The sequence below is a fragment of the Periplaneta americana genome, chromosome 12, assembly GCF_040183065.1.
Source record: "Periplaneta americana isolate PAMFEO1 chromosome 12, P.americana_PAMFEO1_priV1, whole genome shotgun sequence".
Lineage (NCBI taxonomy): Eukaryota > Metazoa > Arthropoda > Insecta > Blattodea > Blattidae > Periplaneta > Periplaneta americana.
Window position 1 is genome coordinate 178,341,909 of NC_091128.1, and position 27,568 is coordinate 178,369,476.

At 34.8% G+C, this 27,568-nt stretch overlaps 1 protein-coding gene across 1 annotated transcript in view; it reads right to left on the reverse strand.

The window, feature by feature from the left end:
• The window catches only part of LOC138711245 (T-box transcription factor TBX20-like), a 404,801-nt gene extending 379,610 nt beyond the window's left edge, over nt 1-25,191 (reverse strand). Inside the window, exon 1 of the mRNA XM_069842659.1 lies at nt 25,025-25,191. Coding sequence (XP_069698760.1) covers nt 25,025-25,190 — 166 coding nt within the window. The 5' untranslated portion in view covers nt 25,191. The remainder of the gene's footprint in view (nt 1-25,024) is intronic.
• Nucleotides 25,192-27,568: the final 2,377 nt, after the last annotated feature.

A 27,568-nucleotide genomic window follows, 5' to 3' on the forward strand; every position in this document is an offset into this window, starting at 1 on the left:
TCGGAATGAGTGGAATTGCTCCTCGATTAAGAGCAGAACTGGGAATTCTGAACTGTTGACGCATGCGCAGATGGTTTGATATGAAGTTACGGTTAAAATGCTTCGAGACTAGACGGGTTAAAATAAAAAACAGTCATCATGAGTGACTTGGAAGGTGATAGTGATATTTTTTTATGAAGAATTAAGTCCGGAAGATGAATATAATTTTAATATGAGAAGAAAGTCCGAAGGACGTGAATTGAAAGAAGGGCGGCATTAGTTCCGAATTGCTTGCTGGACCTAATCAATATGGAGTTGTGTAGGTCCGTAACCCTGGCTACGAGTGCGCAACATTTAGGTTCAGCTAAGGGACAGACCAGATTTCTTCTGGTAGAATAAAGGTGCGGTTATTCTTTATATTTTTGACGACGTTTAAGATACAGTAATATTTTAATAATGTATCTATATATATATATATATATATATATATATAATTTGAACTGATAATGGAAATTACGGGAAAACGGCTGAACGGATTTTAATAAATAACCCCTCATTTTCATGCCTGGCATCCAAAGTTTTTCGGAAAAGTAGTAGTTTTCAGTGAAATGTCAATTTTCCTACATAATTTTCCTATTTTCCAAAATCCATCTGTTGTCACTTTTGAGAACTAATTTTATTGAATCACGGCCGACTTGATTGAATTTCAGAACAAAACACACACTACAATAAACAATAGGCTATTACACGAAGGCCATGACCTGCAGGATTGCCGACATATTTAGAGCTCAATTCAATTTGTTATTAAAAGCTGATTCTACAGTGTATAACAATTTTCTGAGTACAGCTGTGTATTGGATATTCAAATCTACGAAACTTGAGGTGATTTGATGACATTATTACCATTAGAAATTAAATATTATTATAGTTAATATCATGATGCATCTATTTTTCATTAATTGTACATAATATTGATGCTATATTGATGACATGAAAGTGAAACGTTTTGAGGTTATGTAAGTAAATGTAGAGAATATCTTAATTTAGATCTTCATTTCTATAATTTACTGAGTGGCTGCTATATATAACTACAAAACTTAAGTAAGATAATAATATTGTTATTAAAAATCAAATATTTTTGTACTTATTAGCCCAGTGGGGTTGGGTCTTTTTCATATACTTAATGGCGATGTAGTGTAGATATTGATATGTGTCATTGTCTTCAGTATTGGCTCGAGAGAGCGCAAAAATTACAGTTCCTAAGGAAAGATAAAAAGGTATTACTTACTGATAAAATAAGAGGCCTAGAAAATTTTGTACTCTCGAGATCATTTCAGCAAGATCTCTTAGTAGGACAAAATGATTTTACGCTCTACATTTCAAATTCTACATGCAGCAGCTATACGAAAATGCTATTGTTCAAAAGCTTAGCAAACCTGACATTTTTTTAACTTTCGCCTACAATCCACAATGACCTGAAATAGCTACTGCTATCGTCCTGACATTGATACTTGCGTTTTCGCGTTGAAACTCAAACTGAAGTTGGATATGTTCAAGAAAAAAGTATTTGGCCTAAAAAAATCCATTCACGGGGAGTATGTTTCATTATTATGCAAGCAAATAACTATCAAAAAGACAAGTATTCTTCATTGAAAATAAATCTGAAAAATTTTTATTTGAACGTCTAAGGAACTTAGTTTGCAGCAGCATTTGCTGCACAAGCCACTAGTATTTGTATATTTCTTCAATTTGTAAAATATTAAAATCGGAATAAATCAAATTCGTTGAATAATCAATTGACTTCCTTAAGAAAATTACAAATATCCGCTTTTGTAGTAATAATTTTTCCTCAATGTCCAAGAATGCTCAGACTATGTCAATTCTGAAAAGCCATTCGTCAAACCTTAAACCTGTAGGCTACTGAATTCGTGCATTATCTTACACGTAAAAACTGTACAGATATACTGTCTATGCAATTAAATTACAGAAACAAAATGAATCGATTTATACAAATCGTGACTTTCTGTTTTCTTAAATAAAGATTCATACATGTTAGCAGGATTTGACGGGCATCATTTTTTGGTAAATTAACTTACAGGCACTGAATATGAATAAAATCCGTTCAATAGTTTATGAGAATATCACAACAGAAAGACAAATGGACAATGTGCTGTAAACAACTCCGTTGAAACCAGACATGCTGGGAAAAAAATTAGGTCCTAATTCAGTGAAAATCTGAAAATCAATTTTCGAAATACCACAACACGTCTTCGTCACATTCTGCAAGCTGAAATGGCACTTGTAGCTGCCGTGTAACTTTCTACAAGGACTGAAACATGTTTGGAACTTGAGCAGCCTATCCTGCGCCATTTGACACTTTCGCACACAATAACAAGGCGCTACAGCCTATTTTTAATAAATTACAACCTTTCTGAATAACGTCAAGTTGCGTAGGTAGTAAAAACATTGCGACATCTCGTACGCATGCCCCATAATAAATTGACTCGTAAACATCGGGTTTCAACAGAATAAGGCCAGAATTGGGGGGAAATTACTGTATAAGATTTAAAGCAGACGGAAGCAATAAAATTAAAAAGTCATTTTTGTGTTAAAATAGTTATTTACGTAAGTAGGTTAGAAAGTGATACTTTTGTTTACAAGTGAGACATTTCTAAACGACACTTTGGTACTAGTTACATAGAATGGGCTACTTCTTTGACACAACTACATGGAAATTCTATGTGAATTAACTTATTACATAAATCACAGACTATTGTGATTTTTGTACGCTAGGAGTCACGGCCTTCTAATACTACATTGTCCTTATGATACACCTAATTATAACTATATTATGTTACTATGGAAACTCTGCGGTATTCGTACGGAAAAATAAATCTAACGTTGTTTTTGTCGTAAATAAAAATTTTCTAACCAAAAATGTGTTATAAAAACGGCAGTTTTCGTGTAGGTGTGCCAAAAAAAAGGAAAACGTGCTAGTATATTTGTAAAAATTTCGATACAGACTTTTTTTATCCCAATAGTTTTCTGTAATTCATATAATAATAATAATAATAATAATAATAATAATAATAATAATAATAATAATAATTTATTTTTATTGGGTTATTTTACAACCCTGTATCAACATCTAGGTTATTTAGCGTCTGAATGAAATGAAGGTGATAATGCCGGTGAAAAGAGTCCGGGGTCCAGCACCGAAAGTTACCCAGCATTTGCTCGTATTGGGTTGAGGGAAAACCCCGGAAAAAACTTCAACTAGGTAACTTGCCCCGACCGGGATTCGAACCCGGGCCACCTGGTTTCACGGCCAGACGCGCTGACCGTTACTCCACAGGTGTGGACAATAATAATACTACTACTAATAATAATAATAATAATAATAATAATAATAAAAATAATAATAATGGTTTATTTTAACTGGCAGAGTTAAGGCCATTCGGCCTTCTCTTCCACTCAGCCAGTATGATAGAAAATTACTAGAGTGCTGTGAATATAACATAATTAATACAATACAATTCAAAGCAATACAATACAATACTACAGTACAAGACAATATAATACATAATTAATATAATACAATGACAATTATTTTTATCTTCACAACACCAATAAAATAATTATATAATAATAATAATAATAATAATAATAATAATAATAATAGTAATAATAGTCATACCTAAATTAAATTAAATTAAATTATTAAACTCGATCACAATTATAACTTCAATTTGACTGCGCCCGTAAGAAATCGTTTGGCCTTTTCTTGAAAGTGGTACTGACAAAGTAAAAAACAAAACATTAAAAAACACTGCCAAGACTTCGTTTGAATGACGTAATAGCTACGTAATAATGTTCCTGGCGACATTGCTTTGTTACTTATGACCTCAAATCACCATGACAACGGACTTCACACAAGTTCACTGCACATAGCGTGAACAAGCTAAATTTAGAGAACGCATTCAATTGTTTTGTGTACACATGCAGTCAGTTTGTTGTATTCGGGCTAATATGCCTGCAATAATAACAGAGATTAACAGACCTATTTTAAGCTGCATGTACTTCTCTTCACCCAACTAACCACATGACCTACCCCTTTGACAAGCACAAGTATTGGAGTTTATGACTTAACATAGGCCTATAACGGATCTTTAAGAATATAAGACACAAAGCTCTGAGAGAAATGCACAAGGCTTTGATGTTCAATCCATAGTAGGCCATAAATAGAGCTGAGGAAAGAAAACAAAGCTGCAGAGATGAGGTTTTGAGCGTTGTGGTCGAATTCAGTCTCTTACAATGCTTTATACAATAAAGATGAAAGTGTTTCAGGATCTTGGCTTCATGCAATTCCTTCCCCTAACATCGGTACTCTTATGGATCCCAGATCCTTTAAAGTTTCCGTGGCTTTACGCCTCGGTTGCAAAATCTGTCACATTCATAAATGTATCTGTGGCAATATTATGGCCACCATGCCTTAAGTTGTGCCATGAGTAAGGGGCGTCTCTCTCGTCATTCATCGCTCAATGACATCATTAAAAGAGCATTAACATCCTCAGGGGTTCCATCCATCTTAGAACCTTCCGGGATCAGCCGTTCAGACGGCAAGAGACCCGATGGTCTGACTCTAGTCCCGTGGCGTGTAGGCAAATCCTTAATTTGGGATTCCACATGTGTGGATACACTGGCCCCTTCAACCTCTAAGACACCAGGATCTGCAGCAGAAAGTGCCGCTCTCAGTAGACACCATAAATATAAACATCTTGCAGATAATTATATTTTTGTCCCTTTTGCGGTTGAAACGTTTGGATCATGGTGTAGTGAAGCCAAAGCTCTCATCTCCACCATAGGCAGAAGTTTACTGCAGCTTTCTGGGGACCCTCGAAGCAGTCAATATCTACGTCAGCGCATTGGTATCGCCATTCAGCGCGGCAATGCTACAAGTATTCTGGCGTCCTTCCCCGAGTCCTCTTATTTAGACGAGATTTTCTTCCTTTAATTATTCGATTTTTGTATTTTATTATAGAGAACCTAAGATATTCTATTACATTTAAATTGTGGATTTGTAATGCATATTTTAAATTGTAATGTATAGTATTTTAAATTGTGAATTTGTAAGGTACAATTTAAATTGTGGATTTGTAATGCATATTTTAAATTTGTGGATTTGTAATGTATATTTTAAATTGTAATGTATAATATTATAATGTATAGTATTTTAAATTGTGAATTTGTAAGGTACAATTTAAATTGTGGATTTGTAATGTATATTTTAAATTGTAATGTATAATATTGTAATGTAGGCTATAGTATTTTAAATTGTGAATTTGTAAGGTACAATTTAAATTGTGGATTTGTAATGCATATTTTTAATTTGTGGATTTGTAATGTATATTTTAAATTATAATGTATAATATTGTAATGTATAGTATTTTAAATTGTGAATTTGTAAGGTACAATTTAAATTGTGGATTTGTAATGCATATTTTTAATTTGTGGATTTGTAATGTATATTTTAAATTGTAATGTATAATATTGTAATGTATAGTATTTTAAATTGCGAATTTGTAAGGTACAATTTAAATTGTGGATTTGTAATGCATATTTTTAATTTGTGGATTTGTAATGTATATTTTAAATTGTAATGTATAGTATTTTAAATTGTGAATTTGTAAGGTACAATTTAAATTGTGGATTTGTAATGCATAGGCCTATTTTAAATTGTAATGTATAATATTTTAAATTGTGAATTTGTAAGGTACAATTTAAATTGTGGATTTGTAATGCATATTTTTAATTTGTGGATTTGTAATGTATATTTTAAATTGTAATGTATAATATTTTAAATTGTGAATTTGTAAGGTACAATTTAAATTGTGGATTTGTAATGCATAGGCCTATTTTAAATTGTAATGTATAATATCGTAATATATAATGTTTTAAATTGTGAATTTGTAAGGTACAATTTAAATTGTGGATTTGTAATGCATATTTTAAATTTGTGGATTTGTAATGTATAATATTTTAAGTTGTGTACTGTTATTAGTATCTCTTTGTTATTCTCTGGATATGTCACCAGTTGTGTCATTTTTGCAGCTTTATTTGGTATCACATTTCTTCGCTTCACATCACATTAACTTCGCTATAAATTAATGTAGCATTTTATAAAGATGAATATTACCTTTCTTGACAAATGACAGAATATTCATGTAACTGCCACAAAATGACTACAGAAAGAATCCTTAAATAAAGGAAGATAAAACTGAAAGGCCCAACAAAGTAGGAAGATTCACGGCATATTCGGAACAAGCAAAGCGAACTAACTATGATAATTGTGCAGTGTCATTTATAACGTAGCTATTTCAAATTAAGTTGTTATAATTCTATTTGACCATTGCTGCAGTACCCACCTCAACACATCGATGGTGCTTAGGTAAAAGGGCTTATTCCCACAAAAGAAAGATTTTTCAGGAACAAGAAAAATTAAATTTTAACGCATAATTTATTAGCTATATAATATGAACGAATGAGAACATAATAATTAGCTAAATAAAATAATTACAGCAAAAAAGTAAAGTTGAAAAGAATGAGGGTTAAGTCCTTTTACCTGAACACCATTGATATCTTGTTCAGGGCTCATAACCTGGTCAAGATCTGCGAGCGAATTGTGGAGATATTGGTAGGCCTTGTATTTACCAACACATAGAACCAAGACCTAAGTTATTTCGTAAAGAAGGGACTTAGAACTTTATTAACTTACAGTTAATGATTAAAATAGAATAAATATTACAAACATTAAAATAACTTATCCGAAGAATGAATCACGATAAAAAGACTAACATGTCGCTTAAAGCAGGCTATGCTACACTTGGGAACTCTTAGGCCTATATTCATGTAGGAACGAAATGTAGACTCTTTGGAAAACAAACTCTTAACAAAACTAAACACATCACAAAATAAATTACGAAATTATACAGAAATCGAAAAATCACACACAGAGTGCACAATTTTATTGTGTACGAGGTCAACATACATTGTGTTTACAAATTTTGGCCAATGGGCGACAAGGAAAGAAGAATATGATTACTTCATTTTAACACAAACCCTGCACTGATTCTGAGGCTTATAGGCCTACAACGAAAGATTTTATAAATCAAGTTATGCGCTGAAGTTAAGTGGTGCGCTAACGTTATATAAACTAATTAAAAACAAATGAACGGAGATGTAGCCGTATCTCAGTGTGTAGCTATGACAACAGTACATTTCATTCACTATTCCACATCGGTTTCCGAGGCGGTCCGCCAGCGTAGGTTTACATCAATTACGCACAGATTAAGTTTATATTATAAAAGCTGGCTTGAAGCTTCAAGTTTCGCAGAAGGGAATACAGATGTTGAAAATTGAGCTACAAATTATTGTGGCAAGTTTTTCAACAATTCACACCGAAGATTGTTGAATCGATGTTTATTCGGCAAATTCTGAAGTTGCCAATACGTTGACTTACAATAATAATTATTATCTACGGAAAACAGCGTTACGAAGAGAATTCTAGAAGAAAGCGCGTGTCGTGTTCACAGTAGGCCTACTTAGCGTAACTTACTGGAAAGAAGAATTATTTCCAGAAGATAAAAAATATTACGTATTAATAAATAGATTTATGTTAGGGTCTATCTACACTTTCACAGGAGAAACTTGGAACATAAAAACGAATGGCACGAAGCTGGCGTAGGCCTCTGTCCTCCCACGCTTCCTTTGTCACGATATTAGGGCTTACTGTTTATAGTCAAAACTGTACAGGAGTCATCAAGTCCATGGTTGGGCCCCATGGCACATTCCCTCCCATCTGGAAGTGATGTCTGCGTTTCTTTTCCCTCTTTTCATCATCCATTCTATTCATTCCTCCATCCATTTATCTCTGTGTCTATTAATCATTTATTAATAGGCCTACATTCGGAACTACGGTCTTTTCTAATAGGTCTATGTCAAGTAGGCTTATATATTTTACGTATTTCAACGTGTTTTAAATAATAATAATAATAATAATAATAATAATAATAATAATAATAACACGGTATCAAAATAAAAATTATAAAGTATAAATGTAAGAAATATATCGATATATCTCAGAAACTAGTCCAGGAAATGTAACACGGTGGATATTCCAATGAACCAACAATATTTCTTACACCAACCACTTTTTGCAGAGGACCAAGATATGAATCCTATGTGTTGAGGAAACTAGTACAAGTGTTATGTTATACAGAATACATGGAAACAAATTACTGGCTACTGAAATGCACTTCTGGCGGAGAGCAGCGAGAATATAAAGGGAAGAAATTTGTAATCAAAGAATTAAAGAAATTATGGAAGTGGAAAAGTTTAAATATCTTGGAGCAACAGTAACAAATATAAATGACACTCGGGAGTAAATTAAACGCAGAATAAATATGGGAAAAGCCTGTTATTATTCGGTTGAGAAGCTTTTATCATCCAGTTTGCTCTCAAAAATCTGAAAGTTAGAATTTATAAAACAGTTATATTACCGGTTGTTCTGTATGGTTGTGAAACTTGGACTCTCACTTTGAGAGAGGAACAGAGGTTAAGGGTCCTTGAGAATAGCCTAAGGTGCTTAGGAAAATATTTGGGGCTAAGAGGGATGAAGTTACAGGAGAATGGAGAAGGTTCCACAACGCAGAACTGCACGCATTGTATTCTTCACCTGATATAATTAGAAACATTAAATCCAGATTGGCATGGCATGTAGCACGTATGGGCGAGTCCAGAAATGCATATAGAGTGTTAGTTGGGAGGTCGGAGGGGAAAAAGACCTTTGGGAAGGAAGAGACGCAGGTGGGAGGATAATATTAAAATGGATTTGAGGGAGGTGGGATATGATGGTAGAGACTGGATTAATCTTGCTCAGGATAGGGACCAATGGTGTGCTTATGTGAGGGCGGCAATGAACCTCCGGGTTCCTTAAAAGCAATTTGTAAGTACTAAGTAAATTATTATTATTATTATTATTATTATTATTATTATTATTATTATATACACCTACAGCAGTTATTGATGATGATGATGATGATGATGATGATGATGATGATGATAATAATAATAGTAATTAATTATGTAAAATGTTACTGAAGCAAGGACGATCAAGAGTTGATAATGTAAAAGAAAATAATATGTAAACTGCAATAATAATCAGCAATTATAATAAAATAAATATGTCTGCAATTTTACGAGTACATACACAGTCAGTGGCATGCGTGCCCTTTGAGACAACCTTGCGGGCCCCTGGGGGTAGGCGGACCACTGGCTCAGACAGTCACAGTGATTGACCTGCTGGAAAACAAGCTGTTTATCACTAGCAGACGTTTCCTCCTTCGAAAGTCACCAAATAAATCTTCCTTTATCACCCGATACCTACTTTTAAATCCATCACTCAGATTTGAATCACCTCATAGGTAGTACTTTCGTATGTTTGTTTTCTCAACTTGGAAGATTGGGTCTATCTGGTGTCAGAAAATGTACACTGTTCATGAATTAGCCGTTTCCAACTTAGCTAAGACATTGGGTTTTAGGCATAAACCTATTTTGTTTCTGAATAGATTATTACTTTGTATTAACACGTTTCATGGACTGAAGTAAGAACATGATGCTGTTAATTTTATAGGGCATAAAATACCCAGTGTCAGGACCTAATGTAAATTTATGGGGCAAAGTAATGCGTCAGTTTTTCAACAGTAATCTCACTAGAGGTTTTGATTTATCTAGAGAGTGGGATTTAATTGACTATTACGCGATTAGAAGAAAGTATATAAAGATTAGAAGTAACGAAGTACTCCAACGCAATAAAATATTAATTGACTTATGAAAATACAACTGTCTTCAAATAATATATTATTGTACCATTTCAACATTACAAATATTACGCTAGATGCATGCTAGATGGCAGTGGTGTGTTATAATTATGTGATGTTATCAGGTGTGCCAACTATGGAATCTTCATTGAACTCTGTGGACGGTTACTAGCCAAGAAGTCTTTGTTGATTCAGTTTCATTTTTATTAAAACATTTGCATTCCACTTATCCGGATCCCAGAAATCAACGTCACTTGACAGATGGTTTTCAATAAATCTTAGTATTAAACAATCTCTGATACGTGACTATTCATAATATCATATAGCAGAAGCTATAACAAACATAACCTAAATAATATAAACAAGTGTTAGAAAAGTTTTAATTAGGGATGATGAAATAAACAATAAAAGTTTTAATTAACGATTATGACATAAAAAAATAAACATGAATAATTTTAAAAGAAACAATTACTGAAAGTACAATTTTCAAATTTTAATGTTTTAGTGGTTGGTGGTTCAGTTGATGTTATATTGGACGTGTGCGTAAAAGAAGTGAACTCGTTGATGTACATGGTGTATCCCTCAACTCATTCAGGATTTCCGAATGGTGCTCTTCATTTATTTGTAAATAGGATTTCAGGGAAGATACATAGCTATGACCAGTGATCTTTATTAATTCTTGTTCTTGAATGCCAATGCGAGTCATATTTGAAACTGCTGTGCATCGACTGGAGTGGTTTGTAATTTTTTTTTTTTTTTTTTTTTTTTTTTTTTTTTTTTTTTTTTTTTTTGACGTCCAGACCAGCGCGTTTGAAATGTTGGCAAACAAAGAAACAAATGCTAGGGACGCGATAAAATTGTGCGATAAACAGCCATGATTGGTTGAAATACGTTCTTTCGTACCGTTTTATTGGTCAAAAGTAGTATGGCGTAGTAAAAGTGTAATAGTCATCATAATTGCGTAGTTCTACTCCATTCTAATATAGGCCTACTCCTATAGGCTAAGTCTATAGACAGCTAAGGAAATACACTATTGTGTAAGGCAATAGGCTATCTAAAGGGCAAGATTTGCAGTATAACTTATAAGACAGTGTATATAATACAAATAATAATGCATTTTTTTACCTTTTTATTTCTGTCGACTATATTCATATTTTTATTGCATGTCACTGGTTTCTGTCTGAGTGTCAATTTATATTAAATGTATTTTTTCTATATTTTTCTCTTGTATGTTAGTTGTCGGTATGAACTAAGTTAGTGTATGCTGGTCTTGTAAATTTTACGTTATATTATTGGCTAAGACCACACCGTACACGAGCGTGGCTCTTACGGTAGTGCTAGAAACATTTTTTGTTATATAGGCTACTTTTGAATTGTAGGCCTATTCACTTTCTTTACTAGCTACATAAATAAATAAAATAAAATAAATATTAGGTATAAGAGATATTTAATAATTTTTAGAAAAGTATGAAGGAAGGTCACTTTAGATGTCACTTTCACAGTCTAGTTTTAATTTTTACTGTGGACACCTGAAATCTAATTTTTACAGCCTAAAATCCGAAGTCTATTTATGGCCTTCCTGTACTTTTACACAGCACCGTTTATATTACCATCATTCAAACACTGGGCCCCTTCATCCTTTCGAAGCTAAACTTGTTTCATGGTCTGTAGTTCAAAGCCTGACGTGGATACATGTAGAATATGATTCCTCCATTTCTTCTGATTGCTTTTAATTTCCATCATTGTGTCTCCTTCTCCTAATTTAATTATAATTTCTCCTCCCCGCATTCTGCCTTAAGTAATTCCACAAAAAGATTGAAGAAATTTCAATCAGGCTGTTTCTAAACGTCTCCTGTCTATCGCTCTTGAGATCCAGGTTTCGCTACCATATTTATGGGTTGTTTTTTAAATTACTATGTTGTTTAATGTTTATTTATATTTTGACATCAACCATCTAATACATCCGACACACTTAAATTATTAAACCTATTCAACTGTCTCATAACTTAATTCATTTTGTCTTCCAATTAAATTATGTCCTAATACTGTCATTGATTTCGACTTTCTTCTTAAAATTTTCATATTAACTACACGCTTTCAAAATATTATTCAACTTGAACATATTCCCCTGAAAATTATCTTCTGATTCTGCCAGTAACATCTCGCAATCCGCAAACACCGTTGAAAAACTAGAATTTTCATTAACTTTTACATTTTTGCGTGCTGTCGTCTCCCATATTTTAAACATTTTATAGATAGAGTAGATATCAAACAGAACTGGCGATAAAACACAACTTTGACGTAGTTCCTTATGAACTAATAGACTAGAATCTTTTCATTTACTCGCTTCTCTCCAACTATAACTGAAGATCTGAACTGACAAAAAAATCCTAAGTCCAATTCAGGAGAGCAAGAAAACTGCATAGGCTTGCAATATAATAAATAAATATTTGTATTATTATAAAACACAGGCTTGGGTTAGAAACTAGGAATATTCTTCTTTACAGTATTGTAGCCTACGCAAAACACAACATGTGTCAGGTAAATATTGGACTTGAGATGTTTGTTAGCTAATTCAAGTCTTCAATTTGGATTTCTGTGTTTCTGTATAGTGACGTAAGGCAAATATAGGTCTATGTACGTACATACAGACTCTACAAGATGTTTCAAAAGTAACATATAATTACAATTAACGTTCATGAAGGGATTTTGGACAAAAAAAACACGGACAAGTCAAAACTTGTATTTAGAAAGAAATATTTTTATGGAAACAACATATTTTTGAGACTACTGTTGTGATAGTTTGTATTCTTCACCTGACATAATTAGGAACATTAAATCCAGACGTTTGAGATGGGCAGGGCATGTAGCACGTATGGGCGAATCCAGAAATGCATATAGAGTGTTAGTTGGGAGGCCGGAGGGAAAAAGACCTTTGGGGAGGCCGAGACGTAGATGGGAGGATAATATTAAAATGGATTTGAGAGAGGTGGGATATGATGATGGAGACTAGATTAATCTTGCACAGGATAGGGACCGATGGCGGGCTTATGTGAGGGCGGCAATGAACTTCCGGGTTCCTTAAAAGCCAATTGTAAGTAAGTGAGTACTGTTGTGATAGTTATTTCGTCATTGAGAACATATTTAAATGACACCCTATAGTTTTTATATCTTCTAAGAGAGTATATTTTTTTATGTAATAGACTACTTAATTTGTTTGGTACAGAACCATTAGGTTATGGTTACTATGGTAACAATTTTATTGTTTATATTTCGTTAGTCCATGTGTTACGAAGGCAGGCATCCTTAACACAAAATTATATTTTTTATGACCCTGACCTGTCTCTTCTATTCAGTCACGGCTAACTCTCAAATAGGTCGTCGATTTGGATGATTTTTGTTGCATATCTCTTCTGCAATCAAATCCTACCATCATCATAGGGACTGTCGAAATAAAGTTGAATTCAAACGCAAACTTACTAGGCACTTGGTCAGTAATTGAGACTCGTTCAGACATGGTTTCTTGTATACAGTTCTCTTAAGCTATCACAAAATATTTCAATATCCCGTAATTTCATCACTATAGAATTTTGTTATTCTAGGTTTAATTTGTAATTCAGTAAATACAAAAATATTCTTTGTTCTTAACTTCTATGATAAAATGTCTACCTTTCATTAATCAGGTAATCTTGTCGTACTTTAATTTTTACTAGCCGTACCCGTGCGCTCCGCTGCACCCGTTAGAAATAAATATAAAATAATTACATAATTAAAATAGGACGTTTTATCCAGGGAACATTCGTGTTTGATAGAAGGATAAATCGTTTAATATGTTACTTAATTTAAATTGTATTAACAAAATTAAATTGCGATTATTTTGATCCAGAGAGCATTCATTTGGTGCAATGACAATTCCTTTAACATGTTTCTTAATTGTTATTACATGCAACCATAGTTTAATGAACATTGACATCATTTAGATTTATTGTGTATACTTTATATTACTTGCTATATGTTTCCATTGAATTATGGTAATAACTTAATTTTAACCCTTGTTTTCCACGTCTTCAGTAAATGGCGCTTGGCCCACTATGGTTCTGAACCCTTCAAATAACTTCAATAGTATGTATTTATTTACACTGCAAGTGGGCAAGCACCCGGTGGCAGTGGTATACACAATAAAATGATAAGCAATACACAATAAAATTTACAGCATATATAGTGGTATGTAATTACTGTATATTTCTTTCTTTCGAAAATGTAAGAATTCACGATCTCCTATGTACCATTGCCATGGAATGAATAAATGTGCTTTTTCTTCCCACTCAAAAATTTTATACTTTGAACATAGGAGTTACTGCAGGAACAACAACACTATAATCTGAGGCGGCGGTGAAAATGTATTTATTGTTATTTTAAAAGTCTTGTGTATCCTTAAATATCAGTCCTATCAAAATTTTGCATAGAGTAAAACTTATTGGAAATCATATTTAAAGGAACTTTTGTTATGTAACATTTTTGACAAAAATCAATAATAAGCGAGATATTTAGATTTATTTAATTCAGGCCCCCTTATAACCCCCCTTTTAAATAATGTATTTTGAATGCCATATAGCCTAAAATATAAGTTACAACGAACTTAATTTATATTCCAATTTTCATCGAAATCCGTTCAGCCATTATCGCGTGAAAAGGTAACAAATATACAGACAGACAGACAGACATACAAACAAAAATTTGAAAAAAGCGATTTTCGGTTTCAGAATGGTTAATAATACATGTTAACACAAATTATTTTTGCAAAATCGAAAATTACCAGAAAAGTTTTGGCTACAGATTTATTATTAGTATAGATTGTAATTGTAAATTTAATATTAATTGTAATTGTATTCTTCATATTATAGTTGTAATCTCCTGGTAGAGGGGCAGAGAAGGCCTGACGGCCTTATCTCTACCAGGTTAAATAAATAAATACTAAATACTAAATCATCAGGACCTCAACTCTCTCCTCGCTGTACCAGAGGCATTCTAGCCTGTCGCACGCTGGACCTAGGCCTGATTTTCTCGCTTCTTCACAACCAGGCCCCAGTGCAGCATGGCAATGGAGGTTACAAACAACAGATCAACAAGCCTTCGCGCAGGAAACATTTGAGAGCGCAATTATCTGTAAGGCTCGTATTCGGCCACCTGGACTGAAATCAATTTAACAGCCCTGCATGCGGGTCAGCACTGCGCGCCGTCAAGTGGCCAGTTCTCACATCCTCGCCAAAACCCTTAGCCTAAGTTTTGTAACGAATAGCTATAGGCTTACCTAATAACTTAAGTTATAGCGTACTCTACATGGATCGCAATGGCGTTATTGTTTGTAAACCTCTTTCCGCCTACTTTCATATGCCTGTAATAAGACTTTTAGCCAAGATGATCTACAATAGCCTATGTTATTGTTTTCATATTAAATTAGGCTATTATTATTATTATTATTACTATTATTATTATTACTACTACTACTACTATTATTATTATTATTATTATTATTATTATTATTATTATTATTATTATTATTATTATTATTATTATTAGATTCAGGGTGTTTGAGAATAAGGTGCTAAGGAAAATATTTGGGGCTAAGCGGGATAAAGTTACACAGGAGAATGGAGAAAGTTACACAACACAGAACTGCACGCATTGTATTCTTCACCTGACATAATTAGGAACATTAAATCCAGACGTTTGAGATGAGCAGGGCATGTAGCACGTATGGGCGAATCCAGAAATGCATATAGAGTGTTAGTTGGGAGACCGGAGGGAAAAAGACCTTCAGGGAGGCCGAGACGTAGATGGGAGGATAAAATTAAAATGGATTTGAGGGAGGTGGGGTATGATGATAGAGACTGGATTAATCTTGCACGGGATAGGGACCTATGGCGGGCTTATGTGAGGGCGGCAATGACCCTTCGGGTTCCTTAAAAGCCATTTGTAAGTAAGTAAGTACCATTATTATTATTATTATTATTATTATTATTATTATTATGTCAGATGCGTTTCCAATTCACTGTGGGCTAAAGCAAGGAGATGCACTATCACCTTTACTTTTTAACTTTGATCTAGAGTATGCCATTAGGAAAGTCCAGGATAACAGAGAGGGTTTGGAACTGAACGGGTTACATCAGCTGCTTGTCTATGTGGATGACGTGAATATGTTAGGAGAAAATCCACAAACGATTAGGGAAAATACGGGAGTTTTACTGGAAGCAAGTAAAGAGATAGGTTTGGAAGTAAATCTCGAAAAGACAAAGTATATGATTATGTCTCGTGACCAGGATATTGTACGAAATGGAAATATAAAAATTGGAAATTTATCTTTTGAAGAGGTGGAGAAGCTCAAATATCTTGGAGTTACAGTAACAAATATAAGTGATACTCGGGAGGAAATTAAACACAGAATAAATATGGGAAATGCCTGTTATTATTCGGTTGAGAAGCTTTTATCATCCAGTCTGCTGTCAAAAAATCTGAAAGTTAGAATTTATAAAACAGTTATATTACCGGTTGTTCTTTATGGTTGTGAAACTTGGACTCTCACTTTGAGAGAGGAACATAGGTTAAGGGTGTTTGAGAATAAGGTGCTTAGGAAAATATTTAGGGCTAAGAGGAATGAAGTTACAGGAGAATGGAGAAAGTTACACAACACAGAACTGCACGCATTGTATTCTTCACCTGACATAATTAGGAACATTAAATCCAGACGTTTGAGATGGGCAGGGCATGTAGCATATATGGGAGAATTCAGAAATGCATGTAGAGTGTTAGTTGGGTGGCCGGAGGGAAAAAGATCTTTAGGCAGGCCGAGACGTAAATGGGAAGATAATATTAAAATGGATTTGATGGAGGTGGGATATGATGATAGAGACTGGATTAATCTTGCTCAGGATAGGGACCAATAGCGGGCTTATGTGAGGGCGGCAATGAACCTCCGGGTTCCTTAAAAGCCAGTAAGTAAGTATTATTATTATTATTATTATTATTATTATTATTATTATTATTATTATTACAGAGATTAAACAATTTCACTGCACGACAAAGACTGCCCCGTTAGAGGTCCTCTCCACCAATACAGACTATCATTCCAGTGAGCTACAACATTGGCGAATTTATGCCCGAATTCTTTTATACGAGTCACTTCGATAACTGATCTATCACTAACAAACATTCTTCCAATAGCCCTACACTTCATACGTGGCCGTCCTTGCTTTGGACGGAAATCTATGTCAACAGTGTCGATAATCAATAATTGTGCGATTTAAGTAGACCACAGCCCAACACTGAGGACGACTTTTTCAAATTCTGACAGATTCATCCTAACACAGGCCTCTGTTATGTTTCATTGGACTATCAAGTATAAGTTCATTCTCAAACTCCAAACAATGTATAGGCCCTAACTTTTCATAGGTGAGATGCCTGGACCTCATGATCTCGGGTTCGAAACGCGTCTGATTCTGAATGTTTCTTGTCAAGGAATGGCTTAGGCCTACATTTAACACCATCTTCAACTTGATATTTTGGTATTAATACATTAATTAATTTGGTTCAGAGACTGCAACGTGTTCATAATATGTGCGTCCGTTTCGTCTGCAATATTCGTCCGGCTGATCTCGTAACATGATCCCTCGAAATGTTGTCCTGGTTCCGTCTAGAAGACCGTAGAAAAATCCACTGTCTTTTCCTACTGCTTTACATATTGCATTTCTCCACTCCTGTCTACCTCTCCTCCCGTTTTCAAAATGTATGCACCCCCCATAATCCAGACACACGATCACAACACTCCTCAATATTATCCATTCCCTCCCACCGAACATCCTCATATTCATCTTCTTTCACTGTGGCTGTTCCTCGACTCTGGAACTCCCTACCGAGTAACGTCAGGGACTGTCAGACATCAAACCAATTTAAGAATAGACTAATGAAGAATTCATCAATTAATTTTCGTTATTAATAGAAGCATACACAATTTTTTCTACGTTTCTTTTAATGTTTATATAGCCTATATAAGCCCTAATAACAGGGTAAATATTCAACTTACCTTAGAATACTGTTAACAATATTATACTAATGACTTTTAAGGAACCCGGAGATTCATTGCCGCCCTCACATAAGCCCGCCATCGGTCCGTATCCTGAGCAAGATTAATCCAGTCTCTATCATCATATTCCACCTCCCTTAAGTCCATTTTAATATTATTCTCCTATCTATGTCTCGGCCTTCCCAAAGGTCTTTTCCCCTCATATCTCCCAACTAACATTCTATATGCATTTCTGGATTCGCCTATGGGTGCTACATGTCCTGCTCGTCTGAATTTAATGTTCCTAATTATGTCAGGTGAAGAATACAATGCGTGCAGTTCTGCGTTGTGTAACTTTCTCCATTCTCCTGTAACTTCATCCCTCTTACCCAAAAATATTTTCCTAACAACCTTACTATTAAACACCCTTAATCGCTGTTCCTCTCTCAAAGTGAGAGTCCAAGTTACAACCATAAAGAACAACCGGTGATATAACTGTTTTATAAATTCTAACTTTCAGATTTTCTGACAGCAAACTAGATGATAAAAGCTTCTCAACCGAATAATAACAGGCATTTCGCATATTTATTCTGTGTTTAATTTCCTTCCGAGTATCATTTATATTTATTACTGTTGCTCCAAGATATTTGAACTTCTCCACTTCTTCAAAAGATAAATTTCCAATTTTTATATTTCCATTTCGTACAATATTCTGGTCACGAGACATAATCATATATACTTAGTCTTTTCGTGATTTACTTCCAAACCTATCCTTTACTTGCTTCCAGTAAAATTCCCGTGTTTTCCCTAATCGTTTGTGGGTTTTCTCCTAACAGATTCACGTCATCCGCATAAACAAGCAGCTGATGTAACCCTTTCAATTCCAAACCCTCTCTGTTTTTCTGGACTTTCCTAATGGCATAATGCTACAGCAAAGTTAAAAAGTAAAGATGATTGTGCATCTCCTTCCTTTAGCCCGCAGTGAATTATTATTATTATTATTATTATTATTATTATTATTATTATTATTATTATTATTAATAGGGTACACATCTTTAGAGTCACACTGAAGTAAATTTTGAAACGATTCAAATATCTACTGAAATAATAATCAGAAACTGTGCTGTTCTCCTCCTTGAAATGCAAATTCGAAGCACGTCGACTAGAACTTCCCAGACACAATGACATGGTTCCTATTTATTGTTTTATAACACAAACAAAAGTCTCTATTTAACATAACTTTTCAAAATTATTTACAATTATTATTAGTAGTAGTAGTAGTAGTAGTAGTAGTAGTAGTAGTAGTAGTAGTAGTAGTAGTAGTAGTAGTAGCAGCAGCAGTAATGGTGGTGGTGGTGGTATAGGTAGTAGTAGTAAGTTAGGCCTATTACTATTGTGCGTGTTAGACATTTCAAATTTCAAACGAATCCAGTTCTTCATGTATGACACATAACATTACACAAACATTTCATAATAAATTTACTTCTATTAGATTTTATCAATTACGTTTAATCGTCATTTATTAAATCAACAGTAACTTATCTGAACACTTTATATGGGATGTAACATTCACAAAGCGAAAATCTTGAAGTTTTTCACATCGTCCGTCCTATATTTTTCAGTTATATGGCCTAAAACGTATTACTTCATACAGTGCATGCTACATTGATGACCAATAGACAACTTTTTCGAATAACACTGATGTGCTTTCAGAAACAAACAGGCCTGTACAAATTTATAACCCGACTTTTCATAACAGTTGCAAGTCTAGGCCAACAGATTTAAACACCAAATCTGGGCAAAGCTATGCTAAGATAACAAGCTGATGCATCTCTTAATGGAATAAAAAGAGATATAGCCTAGGCTACAATTACAGAAGTTTAGGCCTAATCATTTATTTACATACTAATATCATTTTAACGACGATGTGATTTCTCCATCTTGATTTCATATAGCAATTCGAAAGGTTTGATCAACATAGGCTTAATTAATTGAAGGCATTCAAACGCACAAACTCCTCGAATGAACTTAACTTGACAAGTATACAAGCAAAGCTCGCCGTGGAATTCATTGGGATTTGTTTTAACCCGAATCTAGATTTATTTATAACCACTTTGTGTTAGGAGAGCAACAGTTCGTTCCAGACAAGTTACCGAAACCAGAACGTTCATCACGAAATAAACTTCATGTAAGCTGTAGGTACTTAACGCAAGTTAGGCCTGTTATTATTATTATTATTATTATTATTATTATTATTATTATTATTATTATTATCTGTTCTTTTCCGAAGTATTAATTGCCAGGTGTGATTAGGACATCCTTCTCTAGCCTAGGCCTGTGCCTGTCATATCCGCCTTCAACAGTAGCCTTGATCCAGGTCTGGGATTTTTCTCTACATTTCCTCAGATATAGGACAGCCTCCCCTTTAAGCTTTCTGTTTTTCAACTGTCTTACACACCAAGTCCTGATAGCACAGTAACTATAGCAACATCAGTCACCTGGCATTTCACACCTAAGCACACTTCAAAAATTACAAAAGCCGACTTATTAGCCTAAAATACTAATAATAATCATCATCATCATCCTTGCATGTATTGGGCCTAGTGGCCCGTTACGGTCTCTTGCCAACGCTTGAACGGTCTGCCCAAGGATCTCTTGCCCACAGGATGGTAATTTAAAATTTGGCCTGGAATTCTAGAACGAGGCATTCTGATGACATGTGATCTCCAGTTTTGTCTGTATTTCTGTAGGTATTCCGTAATCGGTTCAATCTGCAGTTCTTTCATAATGTCAAAATTTCTAATGTGATCCATTCTCGTGTATCTCGCTGTACGACGCATAAATCTCATTTCTGCCGCCGTTAATCTTTGTGAATCAATATTACGAATCGTCCAAGCTTCACTGCCAAAACAGAGTAGCCTATAGATCTCGCCAATGTTTTATAAATTCTGGTGCGCGTGTGTTTATGTACTAAGATTAATTATCCCCATTGCTCTGTTGAATTTAATAATTTTCTCATTCAAATCCTTTTCTTCTTCATATGAAATTTGGTAACCGAGATAACTAAAATTTTTGACTTGTTCGATGATCTTATTATTGATGCATATTTTGCTACGGACTGGTTCCTTTTCTAAAAAAGCCATCACTTTAGATTTGTCAGTTGAAATTTCCATATTAAAACTTTCTGCCATTTGATTAAAGTTGTAAACCAAACGTTGTAAATTATCTTCTAATAATAATAATAATAATAATAATAATAATAATAATTATTATTATTATTATTATTATTATTATTATTATTATAAAATCCCTAACATTAGTATTATCATTACCATAATTATTGTCATTATTTTATGTTCGCTGCACGGCGTAGCCTACAAACCAAAATATTTTAGAGTTGCAATCTTGGAAGGATATTAGTTTAAAATTAACTTAAGCCCATTTAAAAACATATGCAGGCTGCATAAAGTTAACCCTATTGTCATTATTTTATGTTCGCTGCACGGCGTAGCCTACAAACCAAAATATTTTAGAGTTGCAATCTTGGAAGGATATTAGTTTAAAATTAACTTAAGCCCATTTAAAAACATATGCAGGCTGCATAAAGTTAACCCTATTATAAAAATATTGTTAATATTGTTATAATCGAAATAATTCTATTATTTTTGTGGAAATGAATATTTCAACTATAGAATAACGAATCCAATTGTGAAGTGTGATTTTATTCGTACCAACGTCCCTGTTCAATTCGCTTGGAATAATTAGAAGACAACGTGGTCTTAGCAAATTCGCAATAAATAAATAGATTTCTAGTGCCTCTCTATACAAGACTTTTCGTTAATATTAACCTACACACGGCGATGGGTCTATACAACACACTTTCCCTAAAACTTGCAGTTTATTTGGTGTAGCCTACTAGTGTTTAAATGTCTCCGTATCATTTTGAAATCTGTTCAACTACTTGACTATTCTATTAACTCAAAGCCGCACCGATCAGCGGTCAGCGGGCCTCCCCGTGCCCTAGCGCGCTGACATGTCTCCACGTTCGAACAAGCGACTGTCGACCACCGAGTAAACACGCTCCATTGGCTTCGGTTCTATCATCGTCAAATGCCTCCATGTTGAAGCTAATCAAACCAGAGCCACTGTCTATCTAAGATTCGACTCGACGTGTTCCAATAGGCCTACAGGTAACTTACTACACAAATAACTTATGTTAACATACGGGACACAGACCCCGGTCTGAGAAGAGTACAAACTAGATACAAGAGTTCTGTCACACAATTCTTGAAGTTGCTTTGCGAACTGTGGCGTAAAATATACCCTACAACGGAAGTGTAGGGCCAGTTTGGACTTCCACATAACACTGAGAAGGAAGAACTGCCTCCTGACTCGGGAGAAAACATTTCTACGTAAAGTACACACGGGTGCGACAATGCGGGTGCGTAACCTAACAGCCAGTGAGCAGAATGTGTAGGCCCTGACAGAAAAGTATAGGGAGGATTTTTAAAAAATAGCAGGTAAATAAAATTACCTATACTATTTTCTTCACTTTTTACACAATCTTAAAAATTCTAGCACCGGCACATTACACAAGAAATTCAGCACCTATTGCCATAACTTTCGTCGTATATATTCTCTCTTCAACGTTGTATACAACAGCTCTCAGTTCGTGTTCTGGAAGATCTACCACAGCGTGAGAGATAAAGTCCTCCAACTCGTCAATTGCCGTATATATTCTCAAGAACACTTTTTTTCTTCAGATAGCCCCACAACAATAATTCTTTTAACCGCCTTATTTAACGAAGCTTTATCAACTGCGACAGTTATCTAACGCCCGAGTGATGCCAGCGAAATGAGTCCTGGGTTCAGAGCCTGAAGTTACCCATCATTTGCTCTTCACGGGTTGAGGGAAAACAACGGAAAGAATCTCAACCAGATAACTTGTAATTTTAAAGGCATGTTGGGTCGGATAAGTATAATATAAGTATCAAATATGTGTAGGTTTATTACAGTCAAATTACTTATCAACAGTAGGCACACACGTTAAACCATTACAATATTACATGAAATGGTATATAAAAGTTTTTGACAAACGTTTTCGCCATAACCATGGCATCTTCAGGTCATATTAGAAAAGAACACTGTAACACATGATTTCATGTAATATTGTAATGGTTCAACTTGTGTACTATTGATAACTAATTTGACTTTAATAAACCTACACATATTTGATACAGATAATTTGTGCCAACCAGGATTTGAAGCCGGGCCCGATAATCGTTACTCCACAGCGGTGGACCACAACCAATAATCTGGCGATCTTGCAGGCCAAATTACAGGAAAGGGCCTACTGAAAACATGGCCACCATACTCTGTCTCAGTCCCCCGTGAATGGAATTCTCTACCTCAGAAGATTAGGGGCTGCCAGACAATAACCACTTTCAAGAAAAGGCTAAACGATTTCTTACGGGCGCAGTCAAATTGAAGTTATAATTGTGATCGAGTTTAATAATTTAATTTAATTTAGGTATGACTATTATTATTATTATTATTATTATTATTATTATTATTATTATTATTATTATTATTTTATTGGTGTTGTGAAGATGAAAAGAATTGCCATTGTATTATATGAATTATGTATTATATTGTCTTGTATTGTAGTATTGTATTGCGTTGAATTGTATTGTATTAATTATGTTATATTCATAGCACTGTAGTAATTTTCTATCATACTGGTTGAGTTGAAGAGAAGGCCGAATGGCCTTAACTCTGCTAGTTAAAATAAACCATTATTATTATTATTATTTAGAACTAGAAACAAACTCATGGTGATACAAAAATCCTGCTTTTTATGTAATAAGCCAGTGCCCGGTTTTTTAAAGAGTAGCCTATGTGGAAAATATGAGCGATTGAAAGTACCTTTCACTTCAGAGAAACTCTATATAAGTGACAGGCAAGAGAAGGTGTGTGTGAACTCCAAGCCCGTAGGTCACTTGTCTCGGCCCGCAATAATGCACAACCAATAATTCTTTTAACCGGTTTATTTAACGAATCTTTATCAACTGCGATAGTTATCTAACGCCCGAGTGACAATGCCAGCGAAATGAGTCCTGGGTTCAGCGCCTGAAGTTACCCAGCGTTTGCTCTTCATGGGTCGAGGGAAAACAACGGAAATAATCTCAATCAGATAACTTGTCCTAACCAGGATTTGAACCCGGACCCGAACCGACCCTAATCGTTACTCCACAGCGGTGGACCACAACTAATAACCTGGCGATCTTGCAGGCCAAGTTACAGGAAAGGGCCTACTGATAACATGGCCACCATAAGAACAGAAACAAACTCGTCAAAAATCCTACTTTTTATGTAATAAGCCACTGCCAGATTTTTTAAAGAGTGTGTGGAAAATAGGAGCGATTGAAAGTAGCTTTCTTACTTACTTACTTACTTACAAATGGCTTTTAACGAACCTGAAGGTTCATTGCCGCCCTCACATAAGCCCGCCATCGGCCCCTATCCTGTGCAAGATTAATCCAGTCTCTATCTTCATATCCCACCTCCCTCAAATCCATTTTAATATTATCCTCCCATCTACGTCTCGGCCTCCCCAAAGGTCTTTTTCCCTCCGGTCTCCCAACTAACACACTATATGCATTTCTTGATTCGCCCATACGTGCTACGTGCCCTGCCCATCTCAAACGTCTGGATTTAATGTTACTAATTATGTCAGGTGAAGAATACAATGCGTGCAGCTCTGTGTTGTGTAACTTTCTCCATTCTCCTGTAACTTCATCCCTCTTAGCCCCAAATATTTTCCTAAGCACCTTATTCTCAAACACCCTTAACCTATGTTCCTCTCTCAAAGTGAGAGTCCAAGTTTCACAGCCATACAGAACAACCGGTAATATAACTGTTTTATAAATTCTAACTTTCAGATTTTTTGACAGCAGACTGGATGATAAGAGCTTCTCAACCGAATAATAACACGCATTTCCCATATTTATCTTTCACTTCAGAGAAACACTATAGGCCTGTATAAGTGACAGGGAAGAGAAGCTGTGTGTGTGAACTCCAAGCCCGTAGGCCACTTGTCTCGGCTCACCTAGCGTCGGGAGTCCCGCGGAGTGGTGCTGCGCCGCCGGGCCCCTGCGCCCCTCACCCCGCGGCCCGCGGGCCATGATCGCCGCGATGGAGAAGTCGGTGGCGCGCGTCTTGGCGCAGGGCACCACCAGCATGGCCCCGTCGCCCTGCATGGTCCCCAGCAACATGCCCGCCGCCCGCACTTCACTGCTCGGCGCTCCGCGGGTCCGCCATGCCCAGCCCTCGCGCACAGACTGACGGCCCGGCGCTGCCCGTCGCCGCCGCTAGATGGCAGGGCGCTCGCGGCCGCGAGGGGCGGGGCCCGGGGCGGAGTACTGATTGACAAATTACGTGGAGGGGGGCAGCGGGTAATTTACGTCACGCGAGTCACGGGGGCGTGGCCTCGCGGCGCAGCGTCATTGGTCGGAGGGGCGAAGTGTGCCGTGTGTGGCCAGGGCTGGCCAAAGAGTCAGCTTCTCTTAAAATGTTCCCGACTAGAACGCAAAATATTTCCTTCGAAAATCACTCAAACACTTCCTAGTAAACAATTGCTTTTATAAGTTGGGCGAGTAGGCCTACTTGACACAAGAAGTACAATATTACACATCTACTCGATCGTCCAGTTCAAAAGTGCGACAACTCAAAAAAATTTTACAATTCATTTTATATTTTCAGATATGTCTAGTAATATAATAAATAAATAAAATTTCAATCATAAGACATATCTGTTTGCAAATGTTTGCTATAAGAATATGGAATATATTAACGTTTTCGCCTTATTGGGCATCATCAGATATAATAAAATATGTAATCTGAACCTTGATCAAATTGAGCCAATAACAAATGAGCAATGTATTATACATGGTGTTGGATCTTCATGACCTTTATGTATAAAAGTAAAAATAAAATTGGATGATAATTTCAATGTGATGCAAACTTTTGAAATTAAAATTGATTGTGTATAATTGATTAATTTGTATTTATACTGTAACATGAGTTATATGTATACATAATCAATTTTAATTTTAAAAGTTTGCATCACATTGAAATTAATTATCCTCCAATTTTATTTATAGTTTTATACATAAAGCTCATGAAGATCCAGCACCATGTATAATACATTGCTCATTTGTTATTTGCTCAATTTCATCAAGGTTCAGATTACATATTTTATTATATCTGATGATGCCCAATAAGGCGAAAACGTTAATATATTCCATATTCATATAGCAAATAAACATTTTCAAACAGATGTGTCTTATGATTGAAATTTATATATACTTATTTATTAACTCAAAAATTGCCAATTTTTAGTTATTTATACTACTGAAAGGCCCTTTCGGAGCTCTTTCCGATTCAATATTGAGATAAGTCATATTTACAACCAAAAAGAAAAAAAAATGAAATAAACTGCTTTAGAAGTAATCATAACCATGGACTTCACTAATTCATTATTAGTGCATTTCGAAATCTATTAATAATGAGAAGGGTTGATAGGAAAAACAACCCATGTCAGTTTTAGCCGAAAATGAGATACTATTGGTACTAATGGAAAGCTAAAATCATGTGGCGTCTGTGTATGCTTAAAATACAAGCAATGTATTTATAAAGAATTGGGGTATTTATACCTATACTTTAAGTTTCTTATCCTTTTTACATAACGAGATATAATGTTTTTCGCTCCCCTGAAAAAAAGTGTTTTTTTTTACATGGGTTGTTTTTCCTATCAACCCTTCGATTGTGATAAACTCGTCCTGGATACTGACTCATTTCTAATTGTCGTGGCTATGAACCAGAGATCTGTTCCTTTCTAGGTGATTTATTTGAAACTTTCAACTGAAGATATCTCAAAACTTGTTTTTTTGAGTTGTCGCACTTTTGAACCAGACGATCGGTATAAAATTTGAACTGATAATGGAAATTACGGGAAAACGGCTGAACGGATTTTAATAAATGGCCCCTCATTTTGAAGCTTGGAATTCAAAGTCTTTCAGAAAAATAGTAGTTTTCAGTGAAATGTCAATTTTTCAACATAATTTTCCTATTTTCCAAAATCAACCTGTCGTCAGTTTTGAGAACTAGCTAATTGCATTTCAGAATAAAACAAAACACATACTACAGTAAACAATAGTCTATTACACGAAGGCCATGATCTGCAAGAATGCTGACATATTTAGAGATCAAATTAAATTGGTTATTAAAACCTTAACTTACTAAAAATAATTTACAAGTTCGATTCTGTGGTGTGTAATTTTCTGGGTACAGCTGTGTATTGGATATTAAAAACTACAAAACTTGAGGTGGTTTGATGACATTATTACCATTAGAAATGAAATATTATTGTAGTTAATGCCATGATGTGACTATTTTGAATTAATTATACATATTAATGCTATATTGATGATATGAAAGTGAAACGTTTTGGGGTTATATAATAAGATGTAGAGAATAATTTGATTTAGATTTTGATTTCTATATTTTACTGAGTGGCGGCTATATAGTATATATAGTATTTGTTACTGAAAGCTATAAAACTTACGTAAGATAATAATATTATTAAAAATCA